At 40.5% G+C, this 20185-nt stretch overlaps 1 protein-coding gene and 1 long non-coding RNA gene across 5 annotated transcripts in view; one reads left to right on the top strand and one right to left on the bottom strand.

Moving 5' to 3' along the window:
- The window catches only part of LOC112841790 (uncharacterized), a 43791-nt gene extending 43244 nt beyond the window's left edge, over positions 1–547 (bottom strand). For both annotated transcript variants that reach the window (XR_003213156.1, XR_003213155.1), the window contains exon 1: positions 435–547. This is a non-coding gene — a long non-coding RNA (uncharacterized LOC112841790). The remainder of the gene's footprint in view (positions 1–434) is intronic.
- Positions 1–20185, top strand: part of prkg2 (protein kinase cGMP-dependent 2) — a 38526-nt gene that overhangs the window by 7970 nt on the left and 10371 nt on the right. For 2 of the 3 annotated variants that reach the window (XR_003213154.1, XM_005451510.4), the window contains exons 3-12: positions 329–495; positions 3759–3872; positions 6592–6697; positions 7697–7760; positions 12204–12281; positions 15156–15250; positions 16111–16179; positions 16469–16567; positions 17273–17423; positions 18040–18176. Coding sequence is in view for 2 of the 3 variants with exons in the window: in XM_005451510.4 (XP_005451567.1) it covers positions 329–495; positions 3759–3872; positions 6592–6697; positions 7697–7760; positions 12204–12281; positions 15156–15250; positions 16111–16179; positions 16469–16567; positions 17273–17423; positions 18040–18176 (1080 nt within the window). In the remaining variant the exon portion in view is untranslated. Of the gene's footprint in view, positions 1–328; positions 496–3079; positions 3148–3758; positions 3873–6591; positions 6698–7696; positions 7761–12203; positions 12282–15155; positions 15251–16110; positions 16180–16468; positions 16568–17272; positions 17424–18039; positions 18177–20185 lie in introns of those variants that run through there. The other variant, XM_013270894.2, reaches the window with a different exon arrangement.

Raw genomic sequence — 20185 nt, 5'->3', positions numbered from 1 at the left:
AAAGTTTCTTCTTTCTGTCTTTGCTTTTCTCCTGTGCAGTATTTACTTCATTTAAAATAAAGTGCAGGAGTAAAAGCAGTTGAAAGATGACTATAGTCTGGTTCCACTACTTTCACTCCTGAGTCTCTCATCTCCGAAAAAAAGAACACAAACACAAACGCAAACGTTTCCGTGTCATAAAAAAAGCAGCGGGCCTGTAATTGATCCTGTAATTATGTTCAACCTTTCATATCTTACAGGGAACACAGACTGTGCTTTCTCATCTTCAAACAGCAACACTCGGTAAAGTTCATCTATCTAACTTGTCTCCTGTTGCTGTCTGTGACAGTGTGAAGAAGCTGCTGACAGATGCCCTCAACAAGAACCAATACCTGAAGAGGCTGGAGCTGCAGCAGATCAAAGACATGGTGGAGTGCATGTATGAGCACACTTACCAGCAGGGAGAGTACGTCATCAAGCAGGGAGAGCCTGGGAACCATCTGTTTGTCCTGGCAGGTACTTTCGCTTCCTGTCATCTTCTTAGTCCGGAGTTAAGTTTGAAGGGAAAAAGAAACTTCCTTCCACCGCTTGCTTCAGATTACTGTTGCATGCTTATTCTTGTGGCACCGACGTTTGTGTAAGACGTCATATGACACATAATGCCCAATGAGAAGCCAGAGCATGTGACATGTGAAGCCATGTGCTATGAGGAAGCAACAGTTTGCATCACCAGCTGGGCTGCATTCAAGTTTTTTGAGTTGTTTTTTATTTTGGTGGTGGTTTGTCATCAACCTGTTAGGTCACTCAAGTGTTGCACCAAGAGAAGCCCACTCACTGTATGCATGCTTTTCATACGCAACAGGGTGAATATACAAGATGCTGTGGTGAGGTAGCAACTAACTTTAGAGGTTGTCCTGTTGCCCGTTATCGCATCCTTTTGAGGAAACATGTTCACACCGTGTGTCATTTTCAGGCTTGAACGTGCCCTTGCTAGAAGGCCTGGCTTTGATAAGGCTTTTGGATTAAAGGACATTTCTTGTTTCTCACTTGATTAAATCCTCGATTTCTCACCTCACAGCTTAGTCCCTCCCAACAGTGATGCAAGCGGAGGAGGTGAGAGAGAAATAGGAGTCGAGGCAAAGGGCTTTTTAAAGGGATGTCAATTAACTGTGTTGTGTGGCACAGCTGCACCATCTGTGCTTTGTTTTTGTCAAAGCCTCAGATGTCATGAAAACAGATATATTGAGGGCTACTTTTGAAAGTTACAATGAGCCGCAATATGACTTTTAATGTACAGATTTCACACGTGCACAAACGATGAAGGGCAGAAAGTTTGATCATCCAATTAGAAGCTACTTTAAGCTGCTCTTATTCACATGCAGCCACCACAGTGGCCACATATACATGCGCTGGATGCCATTCCAGACAGGGAAATGAAAAGCACCTGCATGAGGGACATTGTGCATCCTCCTTGGGTAACACGCCACCAATTCTTCTGACATTTGTTTTGCTTTTGTTGGGGCTGATTCTGGGAATTTTTTTCCCAGTTATTTTGCTGCTCTTTGTCAGTGTTTTTCTAACCTGAAATGCATTCACTTAGTGTTGATTACATGTGGTTTCTCCTAGGAACTGAAGAGAAACCAGTAAAAAGCTTTTTCACTTCTCCAAAGAATAACACAGAAATAAATGGATTTGCGGAACATTTAACACAAGCGCAGACAGCAGATTCCACTTGGGAGTCTTCTGCTTACATTTTTCTCACTCGTGTTAATAAAGGAGAGAAATGTGTTTTCTCGTTGGAAAGACGCAGCGATTACAAAACTCAGAGGTCATGAATTTGGCCTCGGTGTAGTCGAGGTTGGTGAGGTGTCCAAAGTGTAACAAGGCTTGGGTTTTATAAAACACCACCTGATGAGTGGGTTGAAACAATAGCTTTGTATTTCTCGTACTTTCTTGAGTGAAGAGTACGGAGGGATGCACTGATTTATCAGTTCAGCGCTACAGGCCAAAATCTTGCTGGCTGCTGATGGCATAACGGCAAATATGATGTCAGTAAATGTGGCTAATTTTCATCTGTTCCACTGCATCAGTTTAATTGCTCAAAGAAAAGACATCATTTATTTAATGAAAATTTCTCTATTTCCCTTTAAAAGAGGCGAGGAATGAAAATAAATAACTGCACCGGCTTCAGGTAAATTTTTGTCTAAATCATCAGTGTCTGCCACGAATCTGATCATCTGTGCAATCCTGTTCTTTTACTATGTGATTATACGACACCCAGAAAGGGTTTTTGTCGTTTTGCTAGTAGAAATGTTTCAAACAGTCCAGTCTAGATACAAAATTGTAAATGAACCTGGTGCTTTCCTTTCAGACTGTGGCTTCATTGGAACTGAGCAGTGACTGCTGTGCGTGTCGTGTCATTCTGAGAAGACCATTTGTGGTCTATGTGAGATCTTTGCTTTCATTGGCTACAGCCACTCTGAGAATGAGCCAATGACATCAAAATGAAACAACAGCAGGGGTTGGATTGGTTGGACTGTTAGGCACAGATTAAAAGTATATACAAATATATACAAGTTTAAAAGTTTAACTAACCAACATGTAACAGATTGATCACCCCCAACCACAACCTCGTGGCAATGGCCCCGCCCCTCCCTGAGCTGGGTTCACTTGGAGGTTTCTTCCTGTTAAAAGGGAGTTCTTCCTTTCCACGTTTGCCAAGTGCTTGCTCACAGGAGGTCATGTAATTGTTGGGGGTTTCTCTATATTATTGTAGGGTCTCTACCTTTCAATATAAAGCACCTCAAGGTAACTGCTGCTGTGATTTGTTGCTATATAAATAAAACTGAAGTGAACTGAATTAATTTAGCTGGTGTGATGTATTCATGGCAGGGTTAGGGTTAGAGAGAAAAAGTTCATTTAGGAAGGGCATTGAGTGAAATGTACTATAACCCACTACGTCTTTATTTTTTTAATACATTCACATTTACCCACCCTACCCTCATCTTTTCTTTCTTATTCATTTAGATGTATTCATGTATTAATAAATTCACTTTATATTTGGTTGTAACCAGGCAACTAAGTTTATTTTAAATGACCACACGGCCTCAGAACAATGGTCTGTCCTCTGCCTTGTGTTGTAACTGACATTTGCTCGTCACAGACAAAGTAAGTATTTCTTCTGCCGTCTGGTGTTAAAGCGATGTCTCACCCTGGGCAGGAAACTGCATCAAAATTCACTGATTACAGAGTCCTTCTTTGTTGATCTGTTGAGCTCTGACGTTTTAGCACCTAAGCTAAATCGACACAGCTTTTGTTTTGTGCTATGAAGAGTTACAAAAACAGCTCTGATGAGTAATTATTCCTCATCAGAGGTTTTAAATACTCACACAGACATCAGCAGCTGCTAATTATAATGACTAAAGAAGTCTTCTTTAATCGTGATTTGTGCTACAATTTGTATTTTAGTGGAGAAGAGAAAGAAGGGACATTTGTGGGGTTTCTGGTCTCATATGCAGATTTAGAAGTTTAATGGAGATGTTCTCTCTTCCTGATAAATCTGAGAACCAGCATATTAAAGAGGCACGTCTGCCAGGTGAAATCCTGAAAAGCACACAGACCGTGTGAAGCTTCACCCAGACGATATTACCATGACCTTAATGAATGAAGTGAGATGTAAAAGTCACTCAGTTAGCTCCTGATATGTTCGTCGTCTGTGTCCTAAATTTGGGGTTAAAAAAAAAACTAACCTATTGATTGTCCTTGTTTCATATTTGCAGATGGGAAGCTGGATGTGTTTCAGCATAACAAACTGATCACGTCGATAACGGTGTGGACTGCGTTTGGGGAGTTAGCCATTCTGTACAACTGCACGCGGACCGCATCAGTGCGAGGTAAAGTAAGATCTGTTTTAGAGTCGTACAGCTTATTCCCACTAATATCATTTTAATACAGACAACAACAAAAGAACTGGCGTGAACCCTTACAGCGACCTTAGAGGGCAGCATCACTGCAAATCAATACAAACTGGTTCTGGATGATCACCTTTACCTTCCAGTGAAACCCTTCTGTCCTGATGGTTCGTGCAGCTGATGATGCACTCGGGGTTACTGAGTGGTTCAGTGACCAGTAAAGTGATTCACACATCTTGTGACACTGAAAGTCAACAGATCTCAAACCAGCTGAACACCTGAAGATTTTGCACCAACACCACCACGAAAACATCAAACCAGGGAATTTCTGTGTTCTGTTCATCCTTTCAGAGATCCACAGACAAGAGAAGAATTCATGTCAAGGAGCACTGAAGCTGCTGTTTTATGTTTTGTGCTCTATTTTCTTCTTTTAATGTACGACCTGTCATAAAATTCACTGTCACAACAAAACAAACAGGAGAAAAATGTAAGAAGAAGAAGTAAGCAGCATTTTTCCATAAAGTGCTTTTCACAGACAAAAACCAAAACAAGGATCCACAAAATAAACACAACACAGGAGAAATACTCTTTCTCAAAACAATACTAATCATTCTGAAAACAATAAAAACTGCACAATAAATAAAACAATCACAATAACGGTAAGGGTTATTTTAATACAAAAATACACTTATTAATGCTGGATCTCCAAATAAATATCACACTTGTGCTTGAAGTTATATAATTTTGCTTTTAATCATTTCTGATTCCATTTTGAAATATAAAAAGTGCTGTGAATGAATTTCCTGCACACCTGGATCTAATGTGGCTGTGCATCCATAATTTCCTTCTGCTTGTTTTGCATTTGTACAGTAGAGAGTGAAACTACATCAGAGCTGAAGGTGTTTAGGACGCTTTTTTAAGGTTGAAACACACTGAGTGCCCCAGGGTTTGAATCACCTGCGACCCGTGCAGCAGACAAAATCAAACACCAAATGTAACGCAAGTCTAATGCCAGTGTCCCATTTCCTCCTTTTTCCAGACTGTACATTTATATGCAGCGTCGCAGGGTTCCAGTTTAAAAGTTTATCATCAGGTTACACCTACAGAGTAGAACGAGCAGAGCTCTGACAGTGGGACAGGAAAGAAGTGGGAAATCCGAAAGCCCATTAAAGACTGTCAATTCTATTCTGTGTTTCGGTTTAACGCAACAATGGTCTCTGGCAGTTATTCATGAAATCTGAATAATGTGTTTCAAGATGGCACCTTGTTGTTTCTGGTGAAAGCTGAAACAAGCGCAGCATAAATGAAAAAAAAAAATGGCTCTGGGGTTTTTAATTCCTAGGTGACCGAAATAATCCACTGATATCCCCAAAACTTGTTGAGCAGATGTTAAAAAGATGAAGAAGAACACTCCTCGTTAAATTCTTTGAACAGTAGAATTGAACCAACAACCTTCTTGCTGTGAGGCAGCAGTGCTAACCGCTGCAGCACCACACTGCTCGAACATCTATAGTTACTGTCCAGACGCCGCAGACGTCTCAGCGTGGAGCGCACAGGGAGACGCGACCCTGTGGGAAGCGTGTCTGTGTGTCTGGAGTGGACGTTGTGTGGCTGTGTGATCTCAGTGACTTCACATGTAAAGAAAGCGTCAGTCACATGTTGTATTAAAAGATTAAAGACGTGTGTGTTTGAATTTCTAAAACATCTGCTGTGATCCAGACATTTAGTTTCGCCGTTCATCTTAGAACCAAATTTAACCTGATTTTTCCTTGACGCCTGAGTAACTCTTAGACATGACTCTGTGCTCAGGTCAGAATCTTACAGGTGAGGTTTAAACTCGAATAACGTCCCTTTTCTCGATGAGGGGTTCCTGTCCTTATTCCTGGACTTCTGCTGAGAGCACGGGGAGAATATGCAACAATAAAGCATTATATATCGAATTTAATGAGTGGAAGAAACAAAATAAATACTCGATATGTCGATGCATATCGCTTTGACGTTGCATTTGTGAAATTTCCAGAATGGCATCAATAACAAAAGAATGAGGAGTGACCTCCATCTGAGTTTCAGGCTTCTTAAAACGCTGAGCAGAAGAACCTGGATGGGACGCAAACAAGCGTCAGCGCGGTTGTGTTGACAAAGGCTTTACATGATAGCCGCAGCTTTGCGTGCTGATTGGTTTTTGTCTTCTTGGCATTTGGAAAGTGCATACCATGTAGTATGTGAGTGCTCTTTGTCTCAGTTTGTATATTTAACCAAGTAAATTGACTGCTGGTCCTTGGGGGAGGGGGGCCAAAATGACCTCAATATTCAGGGTGCACTGGAAAAACCCTGACAGTTTGACAAGCCTCTCAGTGGGTTTTCCGTGATAACAGATGAAGCAGATAAAGAGCAGCTCTTTCTTTGCTACTGGTTCATGTCAAACGTTCACAGCTACTTCCTCCTTTTACCAACAAAGGCCCGCCTCAGAGTTTCTGTTGATTTGAAGTGACTCAGCATCAAGATAAAGGACAGATTACAGTGTTTTTCTCACCTCCTTTGTCCATTTGGAAAACCAAAGCTTTTTCATGTGTCTAATGACAAGGTGATGTGTGTTTTCCAGCATGGCTGTTATCAGCTCACACTGCTTTTAAACCAGCTGTCAGTCTTCACTAATCAGGGGCATGTAGCGGTACTGATGCATGTTGTGTTGCTTCTACAGCTGTGAACAAAGTGAGGACGTGGGTTTTGGATCGGGAAGTTTTCCAGAACATTATGAGGAGGACGGCCGAGACACGACACGAACAGTATCGCAACTTCCTCCGAAGGTTAGCTTCAAGTCCACTAAGACTGTCCAACAAAAACTCCTGAGACAAAGAAAAGTATCAAATGAGACATTTAACAGACATATGAATACAAGATGTCCTGTGGTGTTGGTGCGGTCAGAGCAATAGCAAGACCAGCTTCACTTTACTCCTCATGAATAGACGCTTGACCCCGTGGTGTCACATTTTACATCTTTTTCACAACTTTTTGCCAGCATGCAGGAACAAAGCTGTCTATTTCAACCCCAAACAGCACCGTTTTCCACACCTAACCAAATATTTTTAGTGCCAAAGTATGTCCAAACTGGGACCTATTTTGCTCATTTCCAGCTCAGTGTTTTTATTCTTGGAGTCTACTAGAATAGCTGTGCATGATTCACAGTTCAAAATAATCCTTTAATGTAATACTGATTCAGCCCCTTAGATCAACAACAACAACAAACTGTTTCTGCTTCCTTCTCATCTTTCTTTAGGAAGCTTAGCTTTCTTATCTTGGCTTTCTTCTGATTGGTTGCCCCTCCCAAAATGAAGACTTTAACAGTGGGAGGGTGGGGTGTGTACCTGACGTGACCACATTAGGAAAAGCACCTCTCACTGAGGGCCGAAACTATAAAAAACATCCTGTGATTTGTGCCACTGCCACCCGTCTTGCCTCCTTGTGCAGACACTTTCTCTCTTTGCCTTTGGGGTCCAGTGTTGTCAAGACAACAACACCAAAGATGGTTTGTGGGTCAGTGAGCTAAATGAGACTTTTGTTTGTGGGTGAGAGAGGAAGGTTTGCTTCAGATCATGATAAAATGCTTTGCAAGTGTATTTTATTATCAAAACTGGGTCACACGATCTAAGTCAGTACCACGATACATTAAACAAATGATCGATTTGTCAGTTCCACTGTCTGAAACTGGGGTGTCTTGTGACACAGGAAACCAGGTTCTGCATAATAACATGTAGTGATTTGTTTTAACAATGTAATGCCTGTTTTTTCTTTTTCTTTTGCGTCAGTGTTTCACTTTTGGCTAATCTACCAGAGGACAAGCTAAGCAAAATAGTGGACTGCCTGGAGGTGGTAAGTTATTCTGTCAAATTATCTTTATTTCTCCTGACTTTTCATTGTATTGCCTCAGTATTGCACAACGTTCTGGCAGCTCGTGGGAGCCCCAGCTTTGCAGATAGCTGCTGTCAAAATATCATTACCATTTGGCCATATACCATTACTGCATGTCAGCATATTCGTTCTGCCGCCAGTCGCAAGACCTCACAAATTACCTTGTTGATGAACAGAGCCGATATTATTCCTGTCATCGCTGGGTGCTGTATATTGTTACCATAATTATTTGACTAAGGCCCCAGAAACTGTTTATTCAAATGGGGGACGAGTGATTTCTTAAAGATGTGCGAGTGACAGGCCTTTGGTGTGAGACCATGCAAGTGTGTATAACTGTGTAAGCTGAAGCATGCAGGAGACCCGTGCATAGTCCGTTTTTTCTCCGTAAGCATTGCATTTCCACACCGCTTTCTCAGCTTCTTTTCACAATGCAAACTTCAAGGACGATCTTTGCAGTCGTCGCTCGTCCTGCTACGAGAATCTCCTTATTCAGTCATTTCTAATGGAGCTGATTCTGTTGCCTCTCAGGGGGGCAGCTGTAACCTAATAGTGGTGCAGATGTTCAGTGAGAATCCGCCAGATAGTATTGAAGCGTCTTGTCAAACAGTGGGGGAATGGAATTTGGTGTGTTTTGCATGTGAGTGTGTGAAGGGAGTAGTCGTTTTTAGGTCTCTCTGATGATTTTCAGTATGATCAGCTGGTTGGAATTTGAACTGGAAAGATTCAGTGACCAAAAAAAGTGGGTCTGTTGAAAGTAAAAACATAAAACAGCAACGAAAAGAATGTATCCTTTCATTCACTTGTGCGCCTGGCATGCAACATCTTGTCATGTCATCACGAAGATTGACAAGCCTACCCTGAAAGTTGCAGCCTGACTGCTGAAGCCCAGCTCGGCTAACAAGCTCAGATTCACATGCTTAAAATTTAAGGTCCAGTGTGAGCTGGAGGGACAAACTAACCAGATCCCACAGCAGGCGGGCCTACACTCAGCTGACCAAGGATGCAAAGCAGATGAAAACACACTTGAAAAAATCATTAAAAGGATTTCCAAGTGATTAAAGTGCTTTAATTTTAGCATCATACAATTCTGTAATTTCAACTTAATGTAGTTGAGTTGGACCAGCTTAAATAATTAATAATGAATCAATTTATTTACTGCAGTTGAGTCCAAGTTAATTAAGTTGATTCAACCCATGTAAATGACATTAGTCCAACAAAAGTACTTAATGCTAATAGAAAGCCATTTATTATTGTGGAAATCCTTTCCACGATTATTTCAAGTTCATTTAAAGAGTTATTCTTTGGAGTGTTAACATGAAACTTTAATGGATTTATAACAGCTTTGGTATATCTGTCACTCCATCCATCCATTCTCTTTTGCTTATTGTTATCAGGGTCACCAGTGTATCGCAGGGCTAACATACAGACACAGACAACATTTCCACTCAAATTCACACCTCGGGACAATTTAGAATCACCAATTAACCCAACCCCACTAACTGCATGTCTTTGGAGTGTGGAGTACCCAGAGAGAACCCATGATCCCATGGCCAGTTGGTGGATTCTTGCTGTTAGCACTGGTGCCACGCCACCACCGAGCTGTCATGCCAGACAGTAAAAAAAAAGTAGAAAAGCTATGATTACTTGATGCAGAATTTTCTTTAAGTTTGTGTCCTTGACAGGTTGAACCACAAACACATGATGTGCGTATGCTTTTCTGCCTCTTAGAATTCCAGTGATTTTCCTGTGGTTTGAAATCTCACGTGATCTTGTGATATCACGAGTCCAGACAGTTAACCACTCTTGGTAGATTGCATCATGTAAGCTCGACAAGAATAAATTTAACAAGTGTCAAGTTGTTGAATTTTGCAGATCATGTATGATTTAATTATGTTCACCATGGAAACATAAAATGATTTTGGTTATACTTGGAGTGCAGGGGGTAGGCCGCCATCTATAGCACTGATTGCAGTCTGGAATGGTGGAGCTGACCGGAGAGGCAGCAAATTCCTCATTCATTATTTAACTTTGCAAAGTATATATGGTGTTATTTAATAATTTATTTCAAAAGGCTTGGGCGCCCCTTCTTTCATGCCCCACAAATACAGTGTCAGTCTGTGGGAAAGACCAAAAAATTGCCTTCTGTCACTGTCGTGACCACTTTATAAATCATGCATGAGTGTGCATATCATCACTGTTTCAACAGTTCTTTGAAAGCAGCACGATGCTTTCAGGGGGCTGCACTGGGAAGCCTGTCCACGTGGGGGTTACTAAAGACTAGAATGATCCGAAAAATGAGTTCAGCCCCAGCACAGTACATCTGCAACTTCAAGCATGGAGAGACATGCAGTTTGAGTGTTTGCTGTTCCTCATCGACTGACCGGAAACAAACACAACGACTGCACTCAAACCTAACTCAAACACAGCTGAGCACAAGTGGCTGTCTGCCACTGACCAAATCAGAAGTTAGTGTAACGTAGGACAGAAGGGGATTTAATTGTTGGAGGTTAGAGGACTTTTCATAAAGAGGCGTGCGTTTAAATTTGACAAGTTTAGTTGTCTGGTATAACAAACCTGAGACACAGGTCAAACACCATCGCTCATCTGCACCTCTACAGCATCATCCAGACAGTCTTCATAAACAAAGCCCTGGCATGTTGTCTCCGCTGTCACTGACGGGTGTTAAACTAGGCTCTCCTGAAGCGTAAACGGGGCGTAAACAGTCTCGGACGCTCAAGGAAAATGCCACTTGTGTCAAGAGTTTTGACAGTAAACACCCGGGAATGTTTACGCGTGGTTGCTCTGATTTGTTTGTTCACTTCTGGGCAAAGTCGTCTATAGTCAAATGGATTATAGCCGCGGACAGTTGTCTCAGCTGCAGGAACTTGGCCTCTGTCCCAGGCAACATTTCATCCTGGTCACCTTCATTCATCGCGCTTCCCTTTCTTCACCTAAAAGCTTTAAAATGGAAGGCGATCTGCCAGCTCGCTGATTCAGCGGTCTGACTTTAATGCTGCGGTTGGGATGCTGTGGGATGTTGGTTTCGGAGAAACGGCGACTGACAGGATGAAGCAGAGGAATCTGTTTCTGGAAGAGAGCTGGCAGAACGTGCTGTACCTCAGCGTTTGACTCGAGAATTTCAGAGTGTCGCTCGGTTTTATGACGCTGCTGAATTTAAACTCTAAAACAAGTCGAGCGTGATTTGAAGTCGCTGGAGCGTGTCATGATGTTCAAATGACTGAACTACATAACAGCTTTTATTATATGATGTTTCTGATTGGCTGACTAATTTTCTTTTCCTGGGAGTAATGTTTGTAGTATTCTGATAACACACTGATGCAGGACACGAGCTGCACTACAGACCAAGCAACAATGTATCACAATAGAACTCTAAGCAGGGTCTGTGTGCCCACGAGTGCAGATGATTTCCGTCTGTGGTTGTCAAGTGGCAAAACAAATGTCCATGTGGGACTTGTGAGTCTACGCTAGCCATCTGACACTACCCATCGATCATCTCACAATCCATCACAGGCCAATATTGGATCACCGATTCCATTCATGTCTTCAGGCTGTTGGAAATCTGGGAGGTCCCATCTGACACCAAACCTTGATAATTAACTGGTGAAGTGGTAGAAACAAGGTATTAGATCACAGAGAGCGCAGGTGTGTGTCCACCTGTGAGCCACCGAGTTTAAATGACCTATTTTGTAAATTCAGTTATGTAACAAATGATTAGTCAGTGATTGATTTGTATTTGAAATTAATTGGAATATTGACTTGTATGTGTCAGCTGGACCTTCCTTTACGTTTTTTACTGTCTGCATTGTATAGTCGATTTATTATCTTAAAGCTCCGTCCACATATAGATCTTCTATCTAAATTATCAGTTTAAACCAGCTTAATTGAAAAAGTTTATGTTTTCTCTATGTAATCATTAATTTCAGTGCAATTTTAAATCTGTGGTATTTTGAAAAGTTAATTTAAATCCTTTGTGATCGGCAAATATATATATTTTTTATTATTTGGAAAGTGATCAAATGGACATATTCATACCTCATTTCAAGCATTCATTTGAGGTTCATTCAGTGTTAATTTAAAAAATGTGTCAAACACAAATTGGCTGTCAAATTCATCCTAACTAAAGCCCCCTTTAACAGACATTAAAAACATCATAATTAACATTTTTCTATTGACTTCATTTTCATTTTCCTCATGAGCCCTGAAAATCCCTTCCTGAACAGCAGGCTGAGAGGCTCTGAATGACTGAGCATCACTGATAGCTGCTCTCAGCCCGCAGGGCCTGGCTACCAGGAACCAGACCGGCTGCTTCAGTGATTAAATCAATGCAACGTCTCAGTTCTGACGGTTGTCCTCCCCCGATCTCACACCCTTCCTTCCCTTTAGGAATACTATGACAAAGGCGAGTACGTCATCCGGGAGGGAGAGGAGGGCAGCACCTTTTACATCATCGCACAAGGAAAGGTAACATGTCTGTTGTTTGCTGAATGAGCTGCACGAACACAAAGCCACACGATTCAAAGAGCAACTCTTTTAATTTAGGGTTATGCTAAACCTAAAATTGCTTCTGACACTGATACACTATATATTAAAAAAAGATTTAGCCTTTGTGAAGTGAAGCCAGTTCAGAAGCACTTTAACCCTGCATTCTTTCTACTGGCCAGCAGGGGGAGATTCTTTTGGATGCAAAAAGTCTCATTGAATAGAAGTATCTTAAATCCCGACCTCAGTAAACATTTCCTTGTTGAGTTCATGGTCTCAGTTACTAGTTGTAAGTCTTATTTTATACAGCGTGATGCTCATTTTGCAAATTATGATTACAAATAGAGTCAAAGAGACAATAAAAAAAGGTAGACTTTAGGGCTTGGCTAAGCTGTGATTCATAAGCTATAAGTGTACAGCATGCTTTAAATGAGCATGTGCCCTTAAATCCTCACCCACCCTATTTTGTTTGACCAAACTTGAGGCTTGTAAACAAGATTTCAATGAACCACGGGGTGACGTCACATGGCTACATCAATCTTTTATATATAGGATATGTTGATGCTAATAATAATCTGTCTTCCTCAAAAAGAAACAAGCCATACATCCTCGCCCTCAGCAGTCATTTCTGTGGATATTTGCTTCATAACTGAGCAGTATGCTGCTGTTGTTGCAGTTTTGAAATAAACTAATCACCAAAACCAAAAACTAGATCATTTTTATGAATAGCATCATTGCATTACTACTTTTACTTTAAGAATTATTAATCAAAAATACTAAATGCTTTCTATGTTGCCAGTCAGTCTAACTTGTCATTTATAGTTTTTGCTATTATTCTTTTCAGTTATAAAAATATATAACACATGAGCTGCACTGCAGAGATTTCTGAGACATTTTCTGCAACAATGGCACTCATTAGGGACACAAACCATAATCCTGTCTTCCAACAATAGAATAAATCCTCAAGTGCTTTGGTGAGATAATACTACATGATGTCTCTATTGCACGGATCCGGATGCTGCTCCCGTATTTGCAGCAAAAGCTCTTATTACTCAGCCTGAGTGCCAAACAGCTGCTCGAGCACCGCTCGACTCTCAAAGCTTTGCAGGACGTTGCTTCAATTTGGTTTCCACAAATGAAAACAACACTGCATACAGCAGTGTTTTATAGTAAGTACATCTCCAATGAAAGAAAGAGGAGTATCTTGGTAATATACCTGCCTCATATCACGTTTAATGTTTAATCATTAACAGAAAAAATGTCCAAAAGACAAGGTAAAACACACACAGAATAAGTGTCTTCCCTCAGTAACAGTCCAATATGTTGACCAGTCTGTTGACCAAACTGTACGTGAGTCTGGGGAGTTGTAGGGCTATGACTCACCCGCCAGTCTGTCTGATAAGTCGGGAACGCGACACCAGAGCTGTCCACGGGGGACTCTCAAAATGCCATTATGAGCTGATCCGAGACTGCAGCTCCTCAGCGCTAAGCTAACCAAACCAAACCAAAGAGAGACACATGTTGTTTGGGAAGAAGGGGGCTAATACAGGAAATGCCCCCCCCACCCCTCCTCTTTGTAACCCCCCCCCCCAAACAAGGGTAGAAATAACATCTGAGAGTGCCTGCCATCGGGAAAAACGGGGGAAGTAAAGGTCAGTGGGGTCAAATGGGACACTTAGCTAAAACACACTTTGGCCATAATGGCTGTGATGTAATTGTGGCATTTTTTCGGCACCACGATGCCACCAGTGGGACGTTTGACCTCGGCCGGGGTGGGCCGCTGGTTTTCAATGCTTCACAAATTACTGAAAGGTTTGTCAACTCTCAGGCTGCAGGCGTGCAATTGTGGAAGCCTGCAGCTCTAGCAGGCAACAGTTTGAAGCAGGAAAATCAGACAGAGACGTCTGATATGCAAATAATGCTTCTATTTAAACAGCAAGTCAGGAAAGCATAAAGTACTTCAACACCACCGCATCACACTGGGCCCATCATGTTCCATTTGGTATAACTAAGTGCACTACTGCTTAAAAGGACATTTATGTACACACTGTAACATTAAATTAATAGTTAATGTAAGCATTCATTATAATTCTTTCAATTTGAAGACCTGCTTTCACCAAACATCACTTCTGTGCAAAGAAAAATAGAAAAACCAGGCCATGGGCCACACATTTGTGGGGAAATCTAAAACAGTTTTGAAGAAATTGTGGTGTTAAAACTACATAGCTACCTCATCCAGCTCTGCCAGAGGCGGAGGGACACCAAGGCCTTCTCAAACTAGCAAAGAGATCTAATCTGTCCTGCAAAGTGGACAAACTAGATTTAACTGAAGTAGCAAGAGAACCACAGTAAACAGTGAGAGAAAGAACAGCGATACATCATCGACTGACAGACAGACAGGTTCTCATCTGGAAGCTTCATTAAAGGCCATGGAGGCCAGACTGTGTGGATTTATGAAGAGAGTACTGCATACTTTATCAATGTCTTCTACAGAACAAATGTTGAGTTTCAGAAGACTATTTTATTTTTTTGAACAAAACAGGTTTGTTAAAAGTCTCTGCCCTTTTAACAAACCTAGAGGATTTTAGAAACGAGTCTGTCTATGCCCACGTAGACGTCGCTTTAAAAATCATGGCTGATTATACAAAACGTTAATCAGTAACTGTTGTCTACGACATTTCTGATTATGGACTATTAGAGCAGACTTTAAACTAACCTCAAACTTTTGGAAGGTAGGTTATGTCTGTTGTTTCAATTCTTTAGTATGTTTTTATAGTGCTTTAAAAATAATTAGAGAAAATTAAAAGCGTCGGTAGGAGGTGAAGATATGAACATCCAGCAAACTGTCTTGTGCAGGTGAAAGTGACCCAGACCACCGAGGCCCACAAGCTGCCACAGATCATCAACACACTGCAGAGGGGAGACTACTTTGGAGAAAAAGCACTTATAAGGTAAAATACAGCAACAGTCAGGTCATGTCAACAAAAGACTGAAATATTCATATTCAAACAGTGTCAGGGGACTGTGGTGGACTGAATATTAAAGGTAAGGATTACCTTGGGAGGTAACACAACGCAGCACCTGCTTCCATACCGAGAGCAATGCTAGGATAACATAGTGCAAAACAATTAATAGTAAATACAGACAAAATCTGGAAAATGACAGAGCTGAACCAATCACAGCTCTTCGATGCATTATAAACAAACAAGAATCGCTCTGAGAGCGCAAACCTGCACAAACCAGCTCACTCCCAGGGCGGTGTTTTTAAGGGAAGGGTTTTGTATGTTGTAAATATTCATTTTGTTTTCTTTTCTCTTTTATATGTAAGAACTAATTAGGCAGCTCATTCTTTTGTCTTTAAAGCTATAACACATAAAAAAGAAAAAAAAATGTGACATGATATTTGGATGCAAACTGTGATATTTAGAATCTCCTTATGGCAGTATCATTTCCAAATGTTGCAGCAGCCAACAAAGATAGTAGAAATTAAAAACATGTTTTAAAAAGGTTTTCTGACATGTGACATGATATTTTAAATTTTTATACTTTAAAGGCTTTTTGTCAACTTTCCACCAATATATCTGTAGCCATGAATACCTTGGTGGGTGTAAGCCAAATTTTAGTGGATTGTTTATCAGAATTAATTAAAAATGTTTCGATTTATCGTATTCACAGACAGAAAAAACAAACAAAAACATAACTTCGGCAGAGGAAAAAATAGCTTCATAATGCAGAATTCACAATGAAAAGAGTTGTAAAGTTTACAGTTGTCTTTGTTTTTGTGTGCATGTGATTCACGTCTCTCTTTCAGTGACGACGTCAGGTCCGCCAATATCATTGCCGATGAGAACGGGGTGGAGTGCCTTGTCATCGACAGAGAGTGAGTATTCTGAGATCTAAAATAATGCCTAACAGGTTGTAAAAGACATGCTTTTGTTCACCCGATAATGACACTGAACAAAGATGCCAGTCTGTGATGAATAACAAAGGTGTACTCTGATACATTTCAGCCGGTGTCAACATTTTCTTTTTCCAGAAGTTTTCCCACAAAAATTCATTCGTTATCTCACCGTGTTCGATCACTATCAGTGAACTGAGTTCAGATTTTGAAGCCTATCAGCCAACATTCCAGTGGTTCCTTTGTTAATGTGCCGATGTCTTTTTTCTAGGACATTTGATCAGACAGTGGGCACCTTCAATGAGCTGCAGAAGTACCTCCAAGGGTACGTGGCAACACTCGATCGCGACGACAAGAAGAGACATGCCAAGTAGGTGCAGTACCCGATGTTCAGGACAGTTGCATTACAGAGAAATGACTACTTATTGCAAAACAAACTGCACTTCACTGCCGTGTTTCATTATTCTCAGTATCTATAAAAGCTTCTGGGTTGATACAATGTCTGCAGATTATTAAGTTTTCGTGTTGCAAAGGAGATTCACGTTATAGTTTTTTTCATGCTTAGATTTTTTTACCTCTTGTTTCGGTTTAGCTGTTTTTACCAAGTTAAAGTAGAAACATGACACACCATCCTTCTTATCCGGGGTATTTAACGAAATGCATAACGAATGTACTGAAAAGCTTCTGTTCTTACTTCATCCATATCGAACTTTTCCACTTCTATCAACGACTCAGTGAGCTTTACACATTCATCCCTTTTCAAACACACTCATCTTGTGCTTTATGGATAATACAGCGAGGAGAAGACTCGCTCAAAACTTTGATGAAAACATAAGCTGGTGTTTGCCATCTGAGGCACTCTATTAGCTTTTTTTTTATCTGTTAAAGTTTTCGTCGGCTCGCTTGTCAGCAGATTAAATGTTCAGATATTCACTTAAATTGTAATAAATTATGATTTGAAAAATACAGACGTGAAAACTCCACTCACAGATGTACAGTAGTTATAATCTAATGCTTCTCTTGCTAAATGTTTAGGTTAAGGTAGACGCTCTGTTTTTGTCTGTCTTCCATCCAGGAGGTCTGTGTCACGCCACCAAAGTCAGCCTCTGTCTCCTGACGTCATCCAGCTGAAGGAACTGGTTTCCAAATTCTCTTCATCCAGGCCCTTTGATCACCTGGAGGTCATTGCTACCCTTGGGGTCGGCGGGTTCGGACGAGTAGAACTGGTAAGGGCTGACCTTTGGTGAGTTTGAGAGTCTTGCAGCATTCAGTTTTGTCTGCAGTAACTGAAAAAATGCGATCTGTTGGATTGAGAATGCCTACTGAAGAATATCCTATTTCTTTTTTGGGTTATTATCCATGAGCGCTGCGCAACCATTTGGTTGAATCTGAGCACTTTACTCCTGTACACTATTCATCCCGCTGGTTGTATCAGCAGTAACACCATCAATAAACACTAGTAACCTCCGCCGTGTTTGATGGTTGATGCGATGGACTTTGGCTCATCGACTGTTTCTCTTCTTCTCCATCCTTTTCTCTTCCCATCACTCTGGCACATGTTAATCTTGGTTTCATCTTTGCAAAGAATCTTTTCTCAGAATTGTGCAGGTTCCTTTAGATGTTTTCTGGCAAACTCTAATCTGACCTTCTTCATATAGAAATTATTATTTTGATATTGCATCAATTTACTCTACCGAAAGTTCATTAGGAAGGTGTATTCATGGGTAGGAGCAGCAGGATCAAAATCAAGCAAACTTAATGTTTACATGGGAACCATGGAAACCATGCCTGCTGTTAGAAGTCTGTGCTGAGTCACACCCTCCCTGTCATGTCCATCTGCAGGTGAAGGTGAAGGGTGAGGATATCACCTTTGCACTCAAGGTCATCAAAAAGAAGCACGTGGTGGACAACAGGCAGGAAGAACACATCCACTCGGAGAGGAGGATCCTCGCAGAGGCTCGCTCGCCTTTCGTAGTCAAGTACGTCCTCTTGCCCAGCCTTGGAACTCATTTCCATTTTTTATCCTACATGATGAATCTCTGCTCCATTAGTCTGGGAACACAATGCTGCGCTTATTAGTTTTTGATGAGATCACCGTCGGGGACCTGAGCAGATTACATCTTCTCAGTGGGGTAGAATAGCAGGGGATATTGAGATGTCTGCTAAGAAAATGTGGTTATTTCTTATGAAATATTGCAACAGGAGCTTTTCTTTGTCTTTTGTGAGATTACGATGATCCGATTTCACCGTATGCAGTGGAACAGACTCTGATATTAAAGCCATTCTTCACCTTCTGTAACCCTCTTCCAGCTAACCTCCTCTTCATACACTCTGTGTACCTATTTTATTCCTAATCTGTTTTCAAGACCGACGTCAGGTGATGTAAGACTTAAGGCTACGTATGGTGGCAGAGTGGTTGACATCCATGCTGCAGTTTTAAGAGCCTTTAAGCTTAATGTTGAATCATGGACGTCGACCTAGGCTAAAATCTGAAGACATTACTTCATATATATAGCAAGAATTAATTAATTTATTTGATAATTACAGCTCGAGTGAAAGTTAATAATTTAGGTGCCCTTCTTCCTGTTTATCGTATATTTTGTATTTTTGTTGCTTTTCATGGGTAATCTAGCAGCCTTCTGCTAGACCGTCAATTCTATGGTACAAAGTCTAAACATATATAATGATCGTTGTGCAATTTTACCATCGTTTATCAAACAGTTTTCAAGATATTATTTTTTGAAAAATGGGCCGTTGACCCACCTGATTTTCCCCACGTTGAAATCAAGGCAGTATCAAGTATCAGCAAGTTAAAATATTAAAAGTCCAGCACTCCTGCAAAGTCCAATACTTGAGTACCAGAGATGTGTTACTCTCCTGTAATCCGATTACTTTTTTCAAGTAACGAGTAAAGTAAGGGATTACCATTGCCAAAAAATTAGATTACTGTTACTTTCCCATGAGCACGCTGCATTACTGCGTTACTAAATTAGTGATTTTGTTTGTGAGAGTGTCTCATGACAATGACGTTAAGCGCGTGCGACGTCCGTGGCAACAACAGACGTGTGTAGTTCAACAACGGATAATATGGAGTGATGGAGAGAGTACGACCATGTGGCATTAAAACCATGTGGCATTAAAAGCTTGGAAGTGCTGACATTTCTTTGAGTTTGATTCCATAAAAAGTGACAAAAACATTAGCGTCCGCTGTTCACTCTGTGTGGGAAGAAAACTTCCTTTTATATAAAGTTAAAACTAATAAAACATTTTTTCAAAAGAGACTTTTTCATTTGATTCAATTTTATATGATGGATTATGCAGAAAAAACTGAATTTGGCTGAAAGCTCTATTGCTTTATTACATATCCAGGTTGTGTATCATGTTTTCAAAAAGTAATAAAGTAATTAATTACTTTTGAAAATAAGTAATCAGTAAAGGGATTACTTTCTTGGAGAAGAACACTGTTGACCACACACTAAAACAAACAAACAAAAGAAAATTCACATTGTAAATGACAACTAGTGATTATTTGAATGTGATATTTGAATTCAACAATACTGTTGTACATATAGCATAAAGAATACTTTTTAACATAAAATTCTTGCCATTTTCATTCAACTTTCATGGTTGATTGAGCAAATACAACATGTTTAAAAATAAAAATATCAGCGGAGTCAAAATAGAATAAATACTAGAGTTTCCAGATGGTTCTCTAATTATAACTCAGAAACTGATTTGGTTAAATATGTGCAAATTTCTTAGACCTGAGAGTCTTAGCAGTTGTCTGCCCCTGATGGTTCTTTCACCAGCTGCACATGTCTGGTTGTCTTCAGTCTCAAATATTGTCGGGTTCTTTATCTTAAAATATAACATTTCTCGAGGCAACTTTAAGCTGGTTTAAAGTTTAAACTGGTATTTAAATGAAACTGCGTCAACTGTATAAATAAATAAAAGGAATAAAAAGAATAATTCTGATCTGAAATGATGA

This window comes from Oreochromis niloticus, linkage group LG12 (assembly GCF_001858045.2).
Source record: "Oreochromis niloticus isolate F11D_XX linkage group LG12, O_niloticus_UMD_NMBU, whole genome shotgun sequence".
Taxonomy (NCBI): Eukaryota; Metazoa; Chordata; class Actinopteri; order Cichliformes; family Cichlidae; genus Oreochromis; species Oreochromis niloticus.
The sequence above is the reverse complement of the archived record's forward strand: the minus strand, read 5'-3'. Positions and strand labels throughout refer to the sequence as shown.